We start from the raw sequence: 19471 nt of genomic DNA on the forward strand, positions 1-19471 counted from the left end.
CTCTTTACTTCCCCGCTACCAGATACAAACAACTTTCCGGAAGTAAGCAAAAGCAGTTGATAACTTGGCAAGATGAAACTAGGCTCCACAGCTGCCAAAGTATTGGGGATGGTGAGCTAGAAACCAGTGGGTGTAAAGCAGGTTTACTCCTGTGACCCGGTCCCTACTCGGTCGTCCACTCTATAGGCATCACTCGGGCCGAAGACCGGAAGCAAAGCTGAGCTCTCTCGGGCTCCGACCTCCCTTTCCTGGCAGCCGCAGTCGAGTGTCCTGAGGCACAGGTCCCAGCGCGGGGAGGGGCGGGGCGCGGCTCCTGGCCCCCGGGTGAGCCCTAGGCTCCCACAAAGAAAAGGCCGGGTTGGGTCTGGGCAGGGCCGCGGAGCCAGAGCGCTGAGCCCTCCAGGTGACTGCCGGCTGCCGCCTGTGCCTCTGGCTGGTAACCGGCTCTGTCCCTCCTCTCCACCCCAAAACTGGCTTAACCGCCAATCGTCAGCCGCTCACCTCCCTTACAGCAGGTGACCCATGGCCAATCGCCAGGGGTCTCTTTGCTAAGAGCCGACAGGCCTAGCCAATCAGTACGGCCCCTAGACCGGGGCGGGGACGGGACAAGGGTTGGGGTAAGGGGGTGTCCCGGGGACCCATCTGAACCTGGCAGGACTGTGTGCACCGCAGCCCGGCGATCCCGCTGAGGGGGGAGAAAAAAGGGTGCTTGGAGGCGGCCCCCGGCTCCGTCCCCTGGAGGCACAGAGGGCGGGGGCCTTGGCGAATGGCTTTCTTACTGGCCAGTTGCGGAGTGAGTAGACCCCGAGGGTCTGATTGAGGGGTCGGCCCTCACCCCTGAGTCCCCGGGATCCCTGCTGTCTGCCCGGGGCCTTGGGCGCGAATGTCGCTTTCTCCTTGCCTCCTTCCCGCCGCCCTCTGGGGTGAGTAGGACGATGTGGCCGCCCAGGCCCTCTCTTTCCCAGGAGCTCTCCTCACTTCTTCGGCCTAGATGGGTTGGAGACTGAGGCTAGGGGCCTCCTGTTCCGCCGAGAGGTCATTCGCCACCAAACCAGATTGGATGGAATCTCTTCCTCTTTTTCGATTCGTTTTTGTGGAACTCTGTTTTCCTTTCACAAGATGATGTCTCAAGATAGCTTAAACACAAAAGTTAAGCTTTCTGTTAATGTGAAAGCTTAATTTTGACCAGTTGCCCTTTAATAGAATCTCCAGTTGCAGGTCAAACATTTTGTTTTCTTTTTTGGCACAGTGTTCTTGCCTGGCCCAGTCTTTTTGTGTGTAATAATTATGGGTGCTGTTATGTGTGAGTATGTGTGTGGGGAGGGTGATGGTTTTATGCTTTTTGGGTAGCTTGTGAGAAATTATTGAAAACTTTGGAATAGTTGTACGGGACTCATTAAAACTGAGGGAAAAGGTTTAGGTTCTCAGCAAAGTTGAGTCTAATGAATAGACTAGGAAGTATATTTGAATAGTGCATTTTTTGCAGCATTCATACTGTTCTTAAGTATTTTTGTTATGAAAGTGAAAGGTGTATTGAACTTTTTGCTAATTTGAAGTGACATTTGCTTTTGCTTGTTGATTAATCTATTTACTTTTTAGCTGTTAGCAAATTTAAAATGAATCAAGTAATTATTTCTCCTAGTTTTGGTGGAGAAGCTGGGAGCGATCTTAGAATAGTAGTTGCAGTTTTAAGAGCTTTTGAAGTGCACTTTAAATTGGAAATTCTCCACTATCTGTGAATCATCTGTCAGTACATTGCCTGTAACTAACTGAGTAGGTGGTAGAGCCCTTTAATGAATAGTGTTAACATCTCTCATTCAGTTTCACTTAAAATTTTTTAACTTTCACTTTTTGTGACCAACAAGAGACAACATAAATAAAAAACATAGTACCTTTCCTAGCACAGGGGAGATATAAACCACTGAAAATCAGAATTTTAGTCTGAGAGCTTAAGTGGGAAATAAGAAAGATGATAGAGAAGCTTGAAGTGCCTCTCTATAAATACTAGGCTGCAAAGGTTATTGGTCACATCCATTTTGATATTTCTAAAGTTCTAGATGTTACGGTTTTCTTTTTTTGATGTGAAAAGATTGTGTTTGGTAATTAACCACTGAGCCATCCCCGGTTTTTAAGATCAGCAGAGAATTTAATTCCATGTAAGTTTGGATCTGCTAGGAAAGAACATTGTGAAGCAACGATATTCTGCTGATTGAAAAATTACCTAGTTGCATGGTTTGCAGACTATTGATTGAGAAAGAGGATATCAGGCTTTTATTCTGAAAATCAAGTGGTAGGATGTCCCCTGAGATAGGTGAAGTTCTATCAGTATCTAAACTTTATTGTAGAGTGATAGCTGATGTTTATGGGGATTCTGTAGAAAAAGACAGTTTTTATGATCGCTGTAATCCACGTAGCCAAAAATTATATAGGAAGATTTTTCAGTAAAGGTTTAAACAAAGATTATGTTTGAAAGAATAGTTCTTAGGTTGAAAATATAACTAAGCCAAGTCTCTCTCCCTAAAAGTTCCACCACATACAGGCAATTAGTCATTTAAAGCCATTTTCCATATCCCTTATTTTCCATGCCCATCACCAGGTCCTGTTAAACTTGCCTTAGTAATGTCTCTTGGATTTGGTCTGGTTTTTTCCACATGATAATGCTTTAATTCAAGCCCTCATCATTTCTCACCTAGACTTTTGCAAAATCTTCTATCTAGTCTCCCAGTCACTAGACCACCTCTATCCATACACTTTTATCCAAAATCAAATCCGACTAAGTCACTCCTGTACTTAACAATCTGTTTTGGGTTCCTCTTGCCAAAGTCCAGCTGGGTGGCCTGTCCTTTCAAGGCCCTTCACAACCTCATCCTAATTTCTCTCAAGCTTGGACTTGGCTGCAGGTGCTCTTACCCAAGGCGTCCACTGTGAACTGTTAATCATTTCAAACATGCCATAGCCTTTCATAGCTCTTTGTCCTTTCACAGCCTTTTTCTCTTGCTTAAAATTATAATTGCTCAGAATTTTATCAGGTGATAAACCTCCAGTTCTTCCTTTAAGACACAGCTCAGCTCATGTGTTACTGTTTCTTTGATGTCTTCCTTCAGACAGAGTTAGAATTACTGTTGTCTTTTGTGTGCTACAACAGCACTTTGTTCATTTCTCTCTTTATAGTACAGCTTTCACTAGGTTGCATTGTATATTTTTTGTTCACCCATCTGATTCTTGTATTAGACTCTCATCTCCTAGAGATCATAGGTCCTTACTCATCTTTGTATCCCCAGAGCCTTTGTCTTTAGTCCAGAGCTTGGCACCTAGTAGGTACTCAATAAACACTTGTTAAATGATCAAAATATGTAACTTAATCATATCCTAAGTGTGCAAACCTTTGGCTCGGTTTTACTGGAATTAGGTTTATCCCTGTGAGTGAGAAATGTTTCCTAAGTCCTGGAGCTCCCTGGACTTTTCGGCCACACCTGAGAGACAGGATTGGAGAAAATGTTTAGCCAACTATGTTATAAATGGTGAACAGATTCCCAGGGAACCTACCCCCCTCCCAGTCTCTGTGAAAGAAGACTGATAGTGTCAGCACAGATTGGTTCTGTGGTGGCGTCTGAGCAAAAAGAGCACGTTGGTGGCTAGAGAAGTCAGAGAGGCTGCTTGGAAGGGGTAAAATTTGAGCTCATTCCAGGAGATTAATTAATGATTAATTACATTTGCTGTTATTTGTATTGCTCTTAAAGATGTTCTTTGAAGATGATGATAGTACCTAGCACACAACAGGTACTCAATGAATATTTGTGTTATGAAGGAGTGGTAGTCGTGTGTGTGTGTGTGTGTGTGTGTGTGTGTGTGAGAGAGAGAGAGAGAGAGACAGACAGACAGACAGACAGACAGACAGAGACTGACTCAGACTTACAGTCCTTTCCACATTGGAGTTCATTTATTTCTGGAGACACCTTTAAGAACTTTGCCTCTTTGCTCTATTGATGGAGCAACTTATTTTGTTTTTTCCAAAATGTGCCACTTCAACCAAACTTTCTGCTTACTCAGTTGTTCCTTTGCATTCTCTACATTCCAGAGCATGTTTTAAAATCTGGTTGCATTAGTCTTTCTCATTCAGTTTCAAGGTTACACTAAATGATCGAGTTTGCTTGTGTTTTAACATTCTTTGTCATACCATGGAGGACTTGGCTGCAGTTGGAACCTGTAAGTGTCTTTATTTAAACGAAATTAACTCTTTTCAAAAGTGAATAAGTGGACTCGAGCTTTATCCCATACGGTGAGGCATTTACTTACCTGGTGAACATGGTTATTTACCTGGAGATACTGGCTTCACAGAATCCTGAAACTGATCTTGGAGTTGTAATCAACCTATACCTACTTTTATAGTGGAGGAAACAGTCTCAGAGAAGCCAAGGGATTTGCCCAAGGTCACACAGTTAGAGACTGAAATAGCTAGGACTAGAGCCCTATGGTTCTTTCTCTTGTTATTTCTAGAGAGAACTGAGGTGCTGCTCTGGTGTCCTGTCTTCATCCATTGCTCACCTTACTCCCCAAACCCCAGTAATTTTTCCAGTTCAGCCACTAATTTTGGTTTCCTTTCAGATTCAGCATCTGGACCTGAAAAATATCATCTGATGCTTTTCTAAGAGAATATTGTTCCTCATTTGGCCTCCTGCTTTCCAGCCTCTCTTTGTGCTTATACTAGCTCTGAGTTGGGGAGTATGCCTTTTCTGGTTATTTTCCATTTTCCTACAGATTCATTCTCTGCCTTTCTTTAATTTCTACTCCAGGAGGCTGATCTTGCAGCCTGTGTCACCTGGCATCCTTGATCCTCTGACTTGTGGTTAGGTTTAGTGATGCGAGGCAGTGACAGAGATGGAAGGAAGAAAAGAGAGAACCTTTGGAATATTTATTCGTTTTGTTCCTTCTCTGATTTGATGCATTTTTGGCAGTGGCTGTTTCCTACAACTAGAGTGTCCTTTGAGTAGCTCCTCCTTTGATTGGCCCATGCAACATTGTTTCCTTCCTGTTCTTTCAGTCTGGCCATGGTGAGGGGTCCCCCTGTTCCTAATTCCTGGGTATTTAAGTATCCATTGTTTGTTTGTTTGTTGCCTTAACCCTGCCTTCATTCCCTAATCACTTCATTAAAAAGAACATTCCATCTGCTTATGCTGTTTCCAGCACAGGCCCACTGCTGTAATACTTTTCCCTTTCCATCTCTGTCCAAATCCTACACTCTAAAATGTTACCTCTGTGAAACCTTTCTCATCCCCTTAACTTTCTCCTTTGAATCTTCTTATAAACACTTCTTTTACCATGCTTGAATCAGTTACTTGTAGACAGATGTTTATATCCTCCAATAGGTTTGAAACTCTTAGGGCAGGGTCTATATCTGCTTCATCTTGGCTTCCCCAAATCCAGCACAGTGCCATAGTTGTAAGAGATTCCCAATGAATAAATTATTGTAACACTGATTTCTGACCCCGAGTAGTATGTGTAGAACAATGCTCATGAGATTGGCATGAGTAAACAAGTTCTTAGAGAGACAAGTCAATTGTCATTGCCAAGTCTTGCTTTTTACACTGCCTATACAGTACAATGTCTCCCCTTCTATTCAGTTTTTTTTTCTTGAAAACTTTTAATTAGCCTTACAAAAATTCAGAATCCATACTTATAAAAAATCCTTTCTAATAACTAAATGAGTTATTTATGATTTTTTTAAATGAATACTCTGATTTATAATCTGCAAGACCTTCTTATATTTTGATTATCTTTTATGTTTAAATGCTAACAGGTAGGCACATTTCAGAATTTATTTTATTCATTTATAAAATTTTTATTGAGCACTTGCTAGAAACCAAGCACTATGCTGGGGGATACAGTAGAGAACAAAACAAAATCCTGTCCTCATGAACATATATATTCTAGCAATATTTTAGACCATTTTGATAGCTTTCTGACAACAATTAAACTAAATCAGGCTAATTTTGTATTACTCTAAACAGCTGTAGCAATCACTGAACCTGTTTCCTTTTGTTTGATATTCACTGGCAGCTAAAATCAGATGTACAAATCTGTTTTGGTGTATATAATTTTTAAAGGATAAATGCCATACTGATTATAAAATCTATTTTTTTAAATTCATGGTTATTGTTTTTGCTCTATTTTGTTTGGTTGGTTTGTGTGAGATACAAGTAAACCTTTTAGGACTGATTGTCTATCTGACTAGTTTATCATTTAGCCCCCTTGGGTATTAATTTTCAATGTTATATTTTGCTATACAAGGAGATGCAGTTTTGTTGGAGGAATATATGAATATATGAGGTTTTGTTTTTGAAAACATTTTTAATTCAAATTTTCAATGAGGATTATACAATGAATGGAAATTCGGCAGTTATCTCATACCTTGAACTACTAAAACACTCAGTTTAAGGATTCATGTATTTAATGTGAATTTCTCCTAGTTATATACATAGAACAAATTTCCAGGAAACTTATCTAAAACTTTTGTTTTTGGTGAACCGTTAAAAATATTGAGACTTTCCAAAATGCTGTTAATTTGAATGATAGGCAGTAATCTGAGGTTAGGGAGGGAAAGAATGTATTTTTTCCATCTCATACTAGTAAGCCAGGCAGGGTTTATTTAAATCCTGGAATGACTTAACCCATGACTTTTAAGAAAGATACTGCTAGTAGCCTGACCAACTAGTATATGAAAAGAAAAATTGGGGTTGATTGTCAGTCCCTCCTGGTCACACAGTGCTTTGTTGGGAATAGTGTAGTAGGTGTTTTTGTTTTTTATGAGTTTGCTCATAACATGAGTCACATTCATGTTATTGGCAGGAAGGATGTGGGGGGAAAAATTAAGTATTCTGCTTTATGTTACTGGCCATTTATCTTCTCAGCATTTATTCTAGTATAGTGGTGATTGCTAATTTTTAAGTGCTTTTTTTGCTAGTTTGTGCTTTATCTGTAAACAATGTTATAAATCTGTTATGCTACATTTTATTTTGCTTGGAAAAGTATATTTGAGCAGCTTCAGAATTGCCAAATTTACTTTCTTAAGACATTTTAGCATTTTGTAGATAATTTTAAAAGAACAATGCTGATGATTTTGCAAGCTAAAAGTTTCACAGTTTTTTGAAAAATATTTATAATCTGTATTTTCCTATTTTTTACATAAAGCTTTTGAATTTAAATAAATGCATACTTACCTGTAAAATAAATCAGACATCATCAGTGTATAAAGTAAAGAACACAAAGAACCCGTCTCAAATGTCCTTTCCCTCAATTCCACTCCCCAGGAATAATATATGTTTCATGTGTTTTTATTTCAGGGGTGTGTGTGTGTGTGTGTGTGTGTGTGTGTGTGTGTGTAAATAAAATAGCTTTTTAATTGACTCTGGGTGGGTAGCACATAATGCAATAGATAGATGATATATTATAGAATTGTACACTTGAAACCTGTGTAGTTTTGTTGACCATTCTCATCCGAATAAATTTTAATTAAAAAAAAAGTAAAATAAAAGAACTTTTTAAAAATGTAACTTCTACATTACTCCTGTCTCCATTTATCAACCATAAGGTAAGCTCTCAGTTAATACTGACTTGAATTCTGGTGTCCTTTATTTCTGTAGTTGGCTTTCTGCATTCAGAGCCTATAAACTCATGTTTCATTTTATGTATATCTATATTTTTAAGTAATTTGCTGCATTCTGAAGCAATTTATATGTCTTCCAGACATTTATATCTCTAAAATGCTAGTTAAATCCTTTATAGAGAGGGGAGACCATATGATTTCATGGCCCAGTTAGGGCTTTTTTGAGAGTGAAGGCGGTTGCTGATAATTTTGCTGCGACAACAGGCATAAACAGGTACTATCCCAGACAAACTAAGATATATGGTCATCCAATTATAAACTTCAAGTTTTGTTTGTTTTATTTAGTTTTGACAATAACTTTTTATAAGACTTTATTGAATAAATTGGGAGAATCTTTTGGAAAGACAAGATTTCAGTGATTAAAATAGAGGAAAATAGTAACTAATTTCAGACTTTGTTGGTGTAGTTTGAGTAAGCAACTCACTTTATGGAATCAATATTAGTGTTAATCAGTATTAGTGTTCTGTAAGTCAAAGGGTTACAGAACAGTGTCAGTATTAGATGAAAAGATCATAAAGAGTAAGCAGCTGTGCTAAAAGTTTTGATTAAAGTTCATGAATTTTGGGACTGGTGTCTGTACCTGATTCCTGTTTGACAAAGGAGTTTTGTAGGTTTTTTTGTCCCAACTGTATGAGCAATTCAAATTTGTTTTTTGGTATTTTTTTAAAAAAGAAACTTAATGTTATGCATATTAATTATTATGATATAATGTATATTTTCTTTGTAAATTTAAAGATAAAGGTGATTGTTTTTCTAAGAACTAATGTAGTTTCAAAAACCAGATTATTTTATGGGGAAAAAGAAGGTTTTCTTGTTATTGTTTGACTCTTTGTTACCAAGGTAATAATTCAGTACAATTTACCTTTTGTGATTCAGGCATAATACCCAGTACTTTTCTGAACATCTCACATGGGTTTTATTTTCTGATTTGTTTTCCAAGACTATATTTTACCACTTGTTTTGTCTATTGCTCATACCTTTTTAATTATTGTTATCTATTATCCTCTTCAGAGTTCAACTTACTGTTTGTTTTCCTTTTTTGAAGGAATGTGAAATACAGTTTATACTTATATCCTTTTCTTGATTATAGATCTCTATTAAAATTACATGTGTTTTATGGTATTATTTAGTTATTAATTCATTTTGTTTTTATCCATCAAATATTTATTGAGTGCCTTCTATATGTTAGGCACTAGTTTAGGGCCTGGGGATACAGTGGTGAATCCTGGTTATTTATGAGTCCAAATTAAGAAGAGGAAGTGGAACACCTGCTATTGTGTTACTTTACACACATTCTTTCATTTCATCTTTCCAGAAACTTTGAGTGGTTTATTATCATATGCAACCCTAGTGACAAAATGAAGGTGGAGAAAGTAATTTGGCCAGATTGTACATGTAATTGGTTAGGAAATTGAAGATTGAGAATTTAAAATTAGATCAATCTAACCTTAAAGCTTACACTAATTTTCACTATATCAAGCTCCTTTGGGCATTTTTAGATTACATTTTAGTGCTCTTATGCCATGACTTTTTTTTTCAAATATTGTGATTTAGTAGAAAAATGTAATGGATTTGAACTCAAAGGACTGGGTTGAAATCCCAATTTAAAACAAAATCCCAGCTAGATGATTTAGGTATGCAGTTATTAAATAGGGTTAATGTCTATCTACCTTACTATGTTGTGATAATGAAATGAGGACACTTAAAAAGTGTATAGCAGAGTACCTAATACTCTGAAAAAGATTTTAATATATATTATGCATCCATGGTCAGTCCATGAAGTTAGAACTGTTCACTTAGAACTATGGAAAAAGATCTTACTTGTTAGGGCATTCTTGGGGGTACCTCGTAGTTGTTGGTAAGAAAGCTATAAAAGAAAATATCACCGTGTTTCCCTGAAAATAAGACCTAGCCGGACCATCAGCTCTAATGCGCCTTTTGGAGCAAAACTTAATATAAGACCCAGTCTTATTTTACTATGAGACCCGGTCGTATATTAAGTTTTGCTCCAAAAGATGCATTAGAGCTCATAGTTCGGCTAGGTCTTATTTTCGGGGAAACACGGTAATTTAGAGACTTAGATGATCAAGACATTGATTTAAATAGAAAATATCTTCCTGAAGTTATAGTGGAGATGTTTAATAATAGTCTCAATTTTGTGGACGTTTTGAATTGATAATCTTCACTCCAAATTAATTGATAATTGAGTATTCTTTAGGATTAAAAATAGGGAGAAATTTTTACCCTTAGAACTTTTCTATACCTCCAAATCTGTTCTTTCTTTAGCTGAAGTGAATAAACCAGAGGCAACAGTGATTATAAATGTGTCCAAATTTTCAGTAATCCAAGGAAATTACAGATTACTATACCTCACATAAAATCATGGTCTTATTAGTATTTCCGGTTCTTTAATAAACTTTTTTATCATTAAGCCAATTTTTAAATCATTTGGTAAGGAGACAAAATGATGTCTTTTCTCAGAAAATTTAATTTGCTAACGGAATAGAAAAGCCATTAAGTTTAGTACGTATGTTCCTTTTTTTTTTTTTCTTTTTTTTTTTTGCCACTTTGCTGCTCATGTACCTACTTTTCCTCTGTATAGTTACGGATTTTTCTCTTATTATTCCTTTACTTAATTATTGATGTCAAACTCACAGTATGGTAACTTTCTATTCTCTCTTTTCCTTACCTTTATGGAAGATCAGTACCACACTTGCTTTTTTCCAGTCTTCTGGTATCTCTCCAGTTCTTGAATTTTCAAAAATAATTGTAAGTGATTCAATTGTAAGTATGCCCTATACTTGTCTCATTGGATGAAAGTGTATCTGTGTATCTGCGATGCATGTCATCTCAAATTGCTGATTGTGAACATAAACTTTCCAAATATTCTCATATTTTAATCAAAGCGACATTTCTACAAAGTTTTCATTATTTTAGTTATAGGGTGTATGCTCTGCTAATTTTTAATGATCATCTAGTTTTGTCTGGATTCGTGCCATTTATTTTTCATTAAGAGGCTTGTTTTCTTTGGTGTTTTTTCCTTTGTTAAATTTTTAAGCTGTACTCCCTTTTACAATTCTGCTACTGATAACTTTTTCTGTTTTCTTGTTATTCTGAACTTTTCTTTGAGACTTACATGGAATAATGTCTATTTCTAATATATTTTCCTTCTCTCTTTTTGCAACATATCTTTATTAAATACTATTTTGTCCTGTATAAGAGAAAGCACTGGATATATTAATAGATAGGGTACTTGGTTCTTTGAATTTTTGCTGTGAAATAAGATTTGATATGAAAATAATTACTCGTTTGTGAATTTCTTTTTACAATGTTGTTCTTCAGCCATAGCCCTTCTTGTAGTACTGTTCTCAGTTCCTCAAGTTACCCATAAGTTTCTTATTTCCTGATTCTGAAGACCTTAAACCACCTTTTACCACCTCCTCTGTTCATTACTCTTCCTCTGTCAGCAGGAATTAATTACTTTAATAAAAGTTCTTACTCCTAGTCTCAAAAATTGCCTCCTGTACTGTTTTAACTAAGAGAGTGTCTCTCCAAAGCAGCTACAATTTATGTGTACTTTAGACAGTTTTAAGGACATCCCTTGCAGTAGTCGTCTTTTTAACGGGGGTGATGCATTCAGTTATGTGTATGTATAAAGTATAAATAGTGCTTAATGCCTGAACTCAGTCATTAATAGGAATTCATTTTATTTTCCTGACATTTGTTAGCTTTGAAGGGCCTTCTGAGAAAAGTGATGCTATTCAACATAAATATTAGAAAGATAGTGGGGAGTACTTATATACAGTTTTGAGGCAGTTCGATCCTCTGGTCAAGATTATTATTTTTGAAGCTCCCCTTAAATTGGCCCAGGTGTATGTGTCTGTCTATGTATATATTTTAAGCTGGATACATAGATCTTGGCTGATAGAACAGTCATGTGTTACTCTTGAATATATGTATACTTTAGCTCTCTTTATTAGCAAAGTACTCTTGAAGGCTAGAAGACTGTTTTCGTTTTAGTGTATTTGGCACATAAATGATTTTTTTTCTTTACATAGATTTCTAATTCTGTGTTTAGATTTGGGTTTGATCTCTATTGAGTTTCTTCTAATTTAACTTCTTTTACACCACAGACCATTTTGTCTTTCTTTATAATAGTTATATTTAATTTAAACTTTAAATGAATTCAAACAGAAATTATCAAGTTAGAACTATGGCTCATCAATATGATAAATTAGGGAGGGAGCAGCAGCCTCTTTGATCCTGAGTTCCAAAAATGCAACATAACCACGTTAGTTACTACCAAAGGGCATAGACAAAAGAGAAGGAAGGAAAGATGTGAAGAAGAAAGTGAGGGAGTGGAAAAAGGAAACAAGAAAGAGAACAGAAAAGCTAAGGAGTAGTGGTCATGGAGAAGAATGGTATCATGGTATCAGTAGTTGCCACATGCTGCAGTCAGTGCCATATACATCCGTTCAATATTAAGCCCTAGGCGATACGTCGAATGAGTGGCACAGTTCCTGCTCTCATGGAGCTTAGAATCCTTCAGAGAAGTCAGTTAGTATTTAATTGTGATAAAATATGACAGGGTGAGTACCAGAAAGTATATCTCCTTGACTCCCAACCTGCTTGTTCTCAAGAGCTACTGTAAGTTGTCACTGTAGGAAGTATGAAGTCCCACTCTGTCTTAAAGGGTCTGCCCTGTTTTGAGTTCTTTTGAAAGGAAGGCAAGCCACTCTCAGCATGGTAAAAGACTGTATTCTATTTTTATGATCTGTTTTAAAACAAAACTCCATTGAAAAGGATATGAATAAATATAATGCCTTATATCGTAAGTGTTGACAGAGGAATAATTATGACTTTAAGGGAGTTTTTATGAAAAATCCTGTTATGAGGTACTAAGTTCCTTGTCTTTTGATACTAAAGCAGATTAGGTGACTTTCAACATTATAAAAGTAACTTCTCTGAGCGCAAGTTTGGACTTAGATGGCTTTGATTCTATGTATGTATGTGTGTAAGTCACAATATGTAGTGAAAACTTGTGTTTCTTCTAGTGCATTATTCTAGATTTGAGAAACCAGTGTAATTACTAGCAATTGCTTGTCCATGTTTTTGATAAATTTGTACATGTTATTTTATTGATTGCAGATGGGGCAACTATGTAGATTTTTTTTTAAGTACACCAAAGATTTATGATTTATGGATTACTGTGCAAGGGAGTTTAGGCCAGTTCTGGGATTTTAAGCTAATAACTGTTTTAATAAACTTCCTATTATACGTTGCATAAAGAAAGATGGATCTTTGACTTGGGTGTTGTGCAGTGTGGATTTTATTCAAAGGGTACAGGAATGCTGTGGAAGGTTATCTAGAGGCAGGTCTGAGAAAAGGGCCAAGATGAGGTTCATATGATTATAGCAACATCAAAGTGTTGTTTTTGACGAATTAATTCAGGTGGGTTTCAGATCCCAGTAATTTAAATCTAATTGGTTTCCATTTATTCACTAGAGGATTTTTAATGGGATAGTGATTTGTTCAAAAGGGTATATTAGATTTTTACAGTGCTAACTTGAAGTTGATTCAGAAGAGGGAAAATTCTTAGAAATCACTTTTTCTGCCTCATTTAGATGTTTCACCTTTCATTCACTTTTGCATGTACTATTGACCTTTTCAATATTTAGCAAGAACAATGTGTTTAGCTAATTTTAACTGGGTCTTATAATTAAATTATTGATAATGATGTTATATTGCTCTGTGAAACAAAATCCAAGCCAAGCAGTCCTTCTAATATTTTTGGTAGAGTAACATGGAAATAAATCACTCCCTTCTTTCTTAGTGAAGTACCATAGAATATCTCTGGAATGTGATGGATTTATCCTTTTTCATTTCTTTTATTATCATACTTTACATAGTAAATGTTTCTAATAGGAACTTTTTGAGTTATCTTTAAAAAAGAGGATATTTAAGACACAATTTTTATTAACATCTGGATTTTACATACATTGTTTATTATGATTTTTCTTTCTTAAACTGTTTTCATACATGACATCTCATTGGGAAGCTGTTTTTCAATACTCATTTCAAGCAGTTTCTTTACATGTATGTAAAAAAAAGTAGGCCTGTATGTAAACTGTAGGCAGTTTTATTGCTTTTGAATGTGAAAAAGAAAATGCATTATAGGATAAGTTGATTTTCCCATGGTCTTAATAGGACTTAGGTTTTAATTATTTTGATTCAGTGTTTAAATTTTAGTTTTGGAAGAACAATAGTAGTAACAGTAGTAATTCATGAGTGTTAGTAACTGTGGGTCCTTAGCAGAGGTAGTAGCTGCCACATTAATATTAGCAGGAGGAGGACGCCTGTATTTGGCAGGTAAGAAAACAGCAGCCTAGAAAGTCACAATATCTAGGCTGAGCTGCAATTAGAAATCAGGTTTGCCAACCATTGTTGTTTCTATAATACTATACCTGCTCAATCTGGTGTTTGAGATAATGGCTGTGAAAGTGCTTTTAATGATGAAGTGTTATACAAAGATGAGGAATTGGTATAATAAAAAATGAACTCTGACCTCAAATTCCCTCCAACTGGGGAATGTGAAAATGATTGGCATGTTTTGACCAAAGGCAGAGATGATATGACAAATGAAAGGCAAGTATGGTATGTTGAACCACTGTATTTCACCCATCTAGTACAGAGTTTTGTGGTAAGGTTGGGGTGTGACATTAGTGGTTCCTGACCCTTATTTCCCTGTTTAACTGCATGACATCTGGGCATGCAAATATGGCAGGCTGGTAGTCCTGTTCAGTCTCCAACTGTTTTGTCTGTTACACCCAGGATTGCTGTGTTTTTCAGTCAGAGATGATTAAGAACTCAAAAGGTTTTTTTGAGTAGAGTTAAAACATAGAAATCCCATACTCTTGGAGTTTAAAATGTTTAGTGTACAAAAAATAGGACATGCAAATGCAAGACTGTTAAACTGAGAAATAAGTGGGCCTTCTAAATAAATAAACATTTATACCATGTCCAGAGTGTAGTATTCATGCCAAGGGTGAAAGTGAGTAGGGAATTTGATTAAGACAGAAGTGTTGTCACTTTCACTTAGAGAGGGCCCCTCGTTAGAATGGGTGAGAATTTTTGAGGCTATTTTTTCTTTTTCTTTTTTGATAAGGGAGGAGGAAGAAAACATTAGTGCTGATGGGGTGGGTTAAGGGAACAGGAGACCTAAATAGTGAGAATATGAAGTTATAATTAAGGGACTAGAGGAATGGACTGAACAAAAGGAGGGGAAATAGAAGTAATATACGTTGTTTTGTATGTGTCCCTTTAGCTAATTTACTGTTACTCTGGAGATGACTGGGAGCCATTATAGCGCTTTTGGGAGAAAAGAAAGTGATTCTGAAGAGCAGGGTGAACCTAATTTGAGCACCAGCATAATGAGAAGGGAATGTGCTAAAAGTTCGTGAGGGAGCTTGACGTACCATTATTCTTGGAGAATTTAGATAATTTACATAGGCCTATTATTTATGTAAAAATGTACTCTTTTTATTTTTTAAATTGAAATGTCATATATGAAGTATCTTTTGTACTATTAAATATTACTTGGATACTGTTAAATTTATTGCAAATTTTATTTTTCTCTAGGGTTTGGATTCAGGATTTGTTCCTAGTGTCCAAGACTTTGATAAGAAACTTACAGAAGCTGATGCTTACCTACAAATCTTGATAGAACAATTAAAGGTATGGCATTAGTTTATATCTTGAATTGAAATAAAGTAGCAAATGTTACTGAGCTTGATTTTGAGTAAAAACAGTTATTTGATACCTTATGTGGTTCTAAAGCATTTTAAAGCTGACTTATTAAAAGGTCTGGATGACTTATTCAAAGATCTTTATCTCTAATTATATTGGTAAGTAGTATACGTATATAATATACTTTTTAGTTATCAAGGAAGGTAAATAGAATTAGAAAAAAATAAGACTAGATTAGATTGACATTCTGTTTAAAAACTTTTTCAAACTGGTAAATTTTAAGTGGCTCTATTTCTAAGGCCTTGCATTTTCCATTTTTGGGGAGTGAGGGATTGGGAGAGGTGATTCTCTACTTACTTTATCATTATTGAAATTAATTGTCTCGTTCAATTCCTACTTTAAAGTTAATTACAACCAGAGGTCCTGGGGGAAAAAGAGGATTGTTGGTAAACTTGGATCGCAGAGTAGAAAAAACTTAGGTTTGAATTGATATTTTAAGTTCTTAAAAGTCATCTGTTTTCTCTTGCTTGTGATTCATTCAGTAATTGATCCTGACTGCTTGAAATAATCCAGTAGAATCTGACTTGAGACAATGCCTGGAAAAAATATGTTATCTTGAAAATCATATAAATCATCCCTGGAAGACTTGTATTTAAGAACTAACGTTTGCTTTTCTATATTTAGTAAATATACAAAATGTAATAAAGTGTCTTGATTCTATAATCTTTTTTTTTCAATTCTTGTAGCTTTTTGATGACAAACTTCAAAACTGCAAAGATGATGAACAGAGAAAGGTAACTTCTATAATCATGATATTGACTTTAAAAATTTTAAATCCAAGAGCCTTATTGAAAAATAACAGAAGGACCTCAGTGTTTTTATCTACTATAATACTGATACTGACTTAGTATGATAGTACTGCCATATAGACTTCAAAGGGAGTTCTCTGATGAATTTCTGTTATGGTTTCATAATTAAACAAAAGGGTAATGTACGAAATTTTAATATACCCATTTTTGTGAGTACCTTCTTAGGAGTAAGTTCTTTCCTCTTCTGGTATATGTTGAAGGTAGAAAGTTATTATATTTACATGTAATCACTTCAGCTATTAATAAACCAACTGGCAAGAATTTTCAGAATAAACAAGCCCAGATAAAGAAACAAAACAAGTATCACTTTAATTATAGTTCTGCTACTGTTCCCCCACTCCCTCCCCTTTGGATTTCTGACAGCTGCTTTGTAATTTGACTATCGTTTTCTTGTTTTCAATTTACATTTTTTCTCTCCTTGACTAAATTTCCTGATGTAGCATCATTTATTTTTTATTTTTTGCATTTCTCTTAATCATAGTCTTGTATTTGGCTCTTTCACTCTTACTAATAGTAGTAAATCATGTTTAGCTAACCTCCCAGTCTTAGTTTTAGAATTTAGTCCCATGTCATTTTTAAACAACTTAGCAAAGTTTAAGGCAATTCTAAAATAAGTATTTTAAAATCACTTAGTGAATCTATAGAAAAGACAAAACTTGTTTTCAGATAAGGAATAAGAATGTTTTATACTATTCTTATAAATCATTAATTGAATCAAACATGAATTTTATTTGAGGGTGTAATTCATAAAATGTCTGAATTTTTTATTTAAATATTTGACTTAAATCAAAACAAAGTATAAGAAAAAGTACTCCCTTCCCAAGTTGACTGCACTCACTGAGAGTATTGAGTACATTTTGGTGTACTGCTTTAAATGACTAACCAGTAAAAAATAATGCTATCTCTTTGTGCTTCTGATTATTTCTGTTTAAACTTATTATTTTTCACAGAAAGTTGAAACTCTCAAAGAGGCAACAAATGTAAGTTATGTGTTTGATAAACTCTGGCTTTGCATTAGAAAGTGCTTTAAAATATTATATTTTAAGCTGCTGCTATTAATAAGAGCAATTTAGATTTTAATTTTTAGGAATTTTTACAAGGGTGTTTAAGAATTGTATTATTTTCTAAAAGAATTGAAATGAGTAGAATAATCCTTCTAATTGAAATTGACTTCATGTACCATTTTATCTATTTCTGATCTTGTCTGTTTGAGATCCTTGGATAAAAGATGTCATCCATGCACAGTTATATTTCTTAAAATAAATTGTGATTCAAGTTTTCTGATTTGCTGGCCTTCTGACATTATATAATGGACTACTAATGAGATTTGTATTTTGATAAAAGCATTTAAAATCAGGCAAAATAGTGTTCCTGGTTCACCAATATTTTGATAGAATCTTTTATTCTCCATAAGTCCATAAAAGTTTTGAATGGATGTATTAGGGATTTACAGTGCGATTTGCTGCTGTTGATCTAAGAATTTGGAAGTTAATCAGACTTATATTTTTTTCTGTTTGAAATGTTGAAAACCGTTTAGATACTATTCAGTTTAACAAGTTTTTGGCCTTCCTTAATAATTTACAGAATTGCTAATGATAAGTTTATTGGGCACCAGCATATTAAAACCCACTGGATATCCAGAGAGGGTGTTTCTTGTGTAGTATAGACCTAAACCCTGTACATTTGAACTCATATTTTAAGCTTTAACATTGTATGACCATTTTATTTGGAGGAAGGTCCTAAAATCAGTGTTTTGTTTTTATAGAGCATGGTAGAATCAATTAAACACTGCATTGTGTTGCTGCAAATTGCTAAAGTAAGTAAATTTTACTTTTGATTACTTTCATTTAATGGGATTTAAAAATTATAACGGCATTTTTCTTTAATAACAAAAAAATCTCAATTCCGAAAGGTATTCTTTTCTTCAGTAAATTGTATTGTGAGTTTCCTGGTACTATTGAACGACTATTGTGTTTGGATGTTACCTTATCAGCATGTACCTGTTTTTGATAAGGTGATTTCTGATGGTGGCTGGGAATGAAGAGAGCATGTTTGAATGACTCACCCCTTCCTTCCATTTTATCCATTGTTTCTGCCTGGAACTGGGACATACATTGCAAAACCTTTCACTGAAATGTTTTTCTTAGCAAAAAAGGGAATTAAATTCAGTAGAGTTCTTTTTATAATGAAGAGTATAACTGAGATACGTTTTTAAAAATTGTGTTACAGATTTTTTCTGGTACTGAATTACATTAATGAACCATTACTTTAATTGCTGTTGCTTATTCATGAAATATATTTTGAATTACTGTCCATAATACCACTGTATTGTCCATAATACCACAGTATCCTCATTGCCTAGAACAGTTGCCTGCCACATGGTGGGGACCTGATAAATATAATTGTGAATTTTGAATGATTCTTTCTAATACATTATTTTTAATGGTTGCGTTGTTTACTATTTCCACTATATGTATGATTTTTTTATTTAGCCACCTCTCTGTTGTGCTCTGATGATCTACCTTTGTAAATTAATCTTTGGATAAATCTGATCAGTTAATCTGTGATTAAGATATAGGGTTTTAAAATAATAATGAGAGGGAAGCATTACATTTTCTTTAAGAGCATGGACGTGGGAGCCAGACTCTGGGTTTGAATCCTTGCTCCACCACTTGAGCAAGTTCATTTATCCTCTCTCTGCTTTGGTTTCCTCCTATATAAAATGTAGATAATAATAGTACCTGTACTCCTGCTGGTGGTGTGAAACTTAATTAATATTTGTAATGCTCTTAGTACCAAGCATATAACAAGTCCTAAATAAGTGTTTGTTACATTTTTAAAAAATTTTAGGGGACAGAGCCAGGAGTGCAGTTTCCAGACACTTGGCCTCATGTGGAAAGGTGCTCACTCGGGTAGTAAATGGCCATCAACTGTGATTGGATGGCCATCAGCTGTGGCTAGTTGGGCGTCAGCTGTAACCAGTGAGCCATTGGCCACTAATATAACTACTGTGGCTATGTTAGCAGCAAATGGGGGCTAGCAAGAAGATGGTGGCTGACAAGCATGGATTGCAGTTAGCACGGCGGAGTGCAGGTTGTGGATTGCAGAGAAGTGGACAGCAGGTTGCGGATCGTGTGGCTCCTGCTTCCTGTGTCTCCAAACCCAGCTACCAGTGAGAATATAGTGGTACTCC

The 19471-nt window shown here is 35.5% G+C and overlaps 1 protein-coding gene across 14 annotated transcripts in view; it reads left to right on the forward strand.

Moving 5' to 3' along the window:
• OSBPL9 (oxysterol binding protein like 9) overlaps positions 1-19471 on the forward strand; it is a 129801-nt gene that overhangs the window by 74666 nt on the left and 35664 nt on the right. For 4 of the 14 annotated variants that reach the window (XM_019742783.2, XM_019742784.2, XM_074334714.1 and 1 more), the window contains 4 exons: positions 15302-15397; positions 16156-16203; positions 17229-17258; positions 18044-18094. In XM_019742783.2, coding sequence (XP_019598342.1) covers positions 15302-15397; positions 16156-16203; positions 17229-17258; positions 18044-18094 — 225 coding nt within the window. Of the gene's footprint in view, positions 1-579; positions 924-10363; positions 10433-15301; positions 15398-16155; positions 16204-17228; positions 17259-18043; positions 18095-19471 lie in introns of those variants that run through there. The other 10 variants (XM_019742785.2, XM_074334712.1, XM_019742781.2 and 7 more) reach the window with 7 other exon arrangements.

Source organism: Rhinolophus sinicus, linkage group LG06 (assembly GCF_036562045.2).
Source record: "Rhinolophus sinicus isolate RSC01 linkage group LG06, ASM3656204v1, whole genome shotgun sequence".
In the NCBI taxonomy this organism is placed as follows: Eukaryota; Metazoa; Chordata; class Mammalia; order Chiroptera; family Rhinolophidae; genus Rhinolophus; species Rhinolophus sinicus.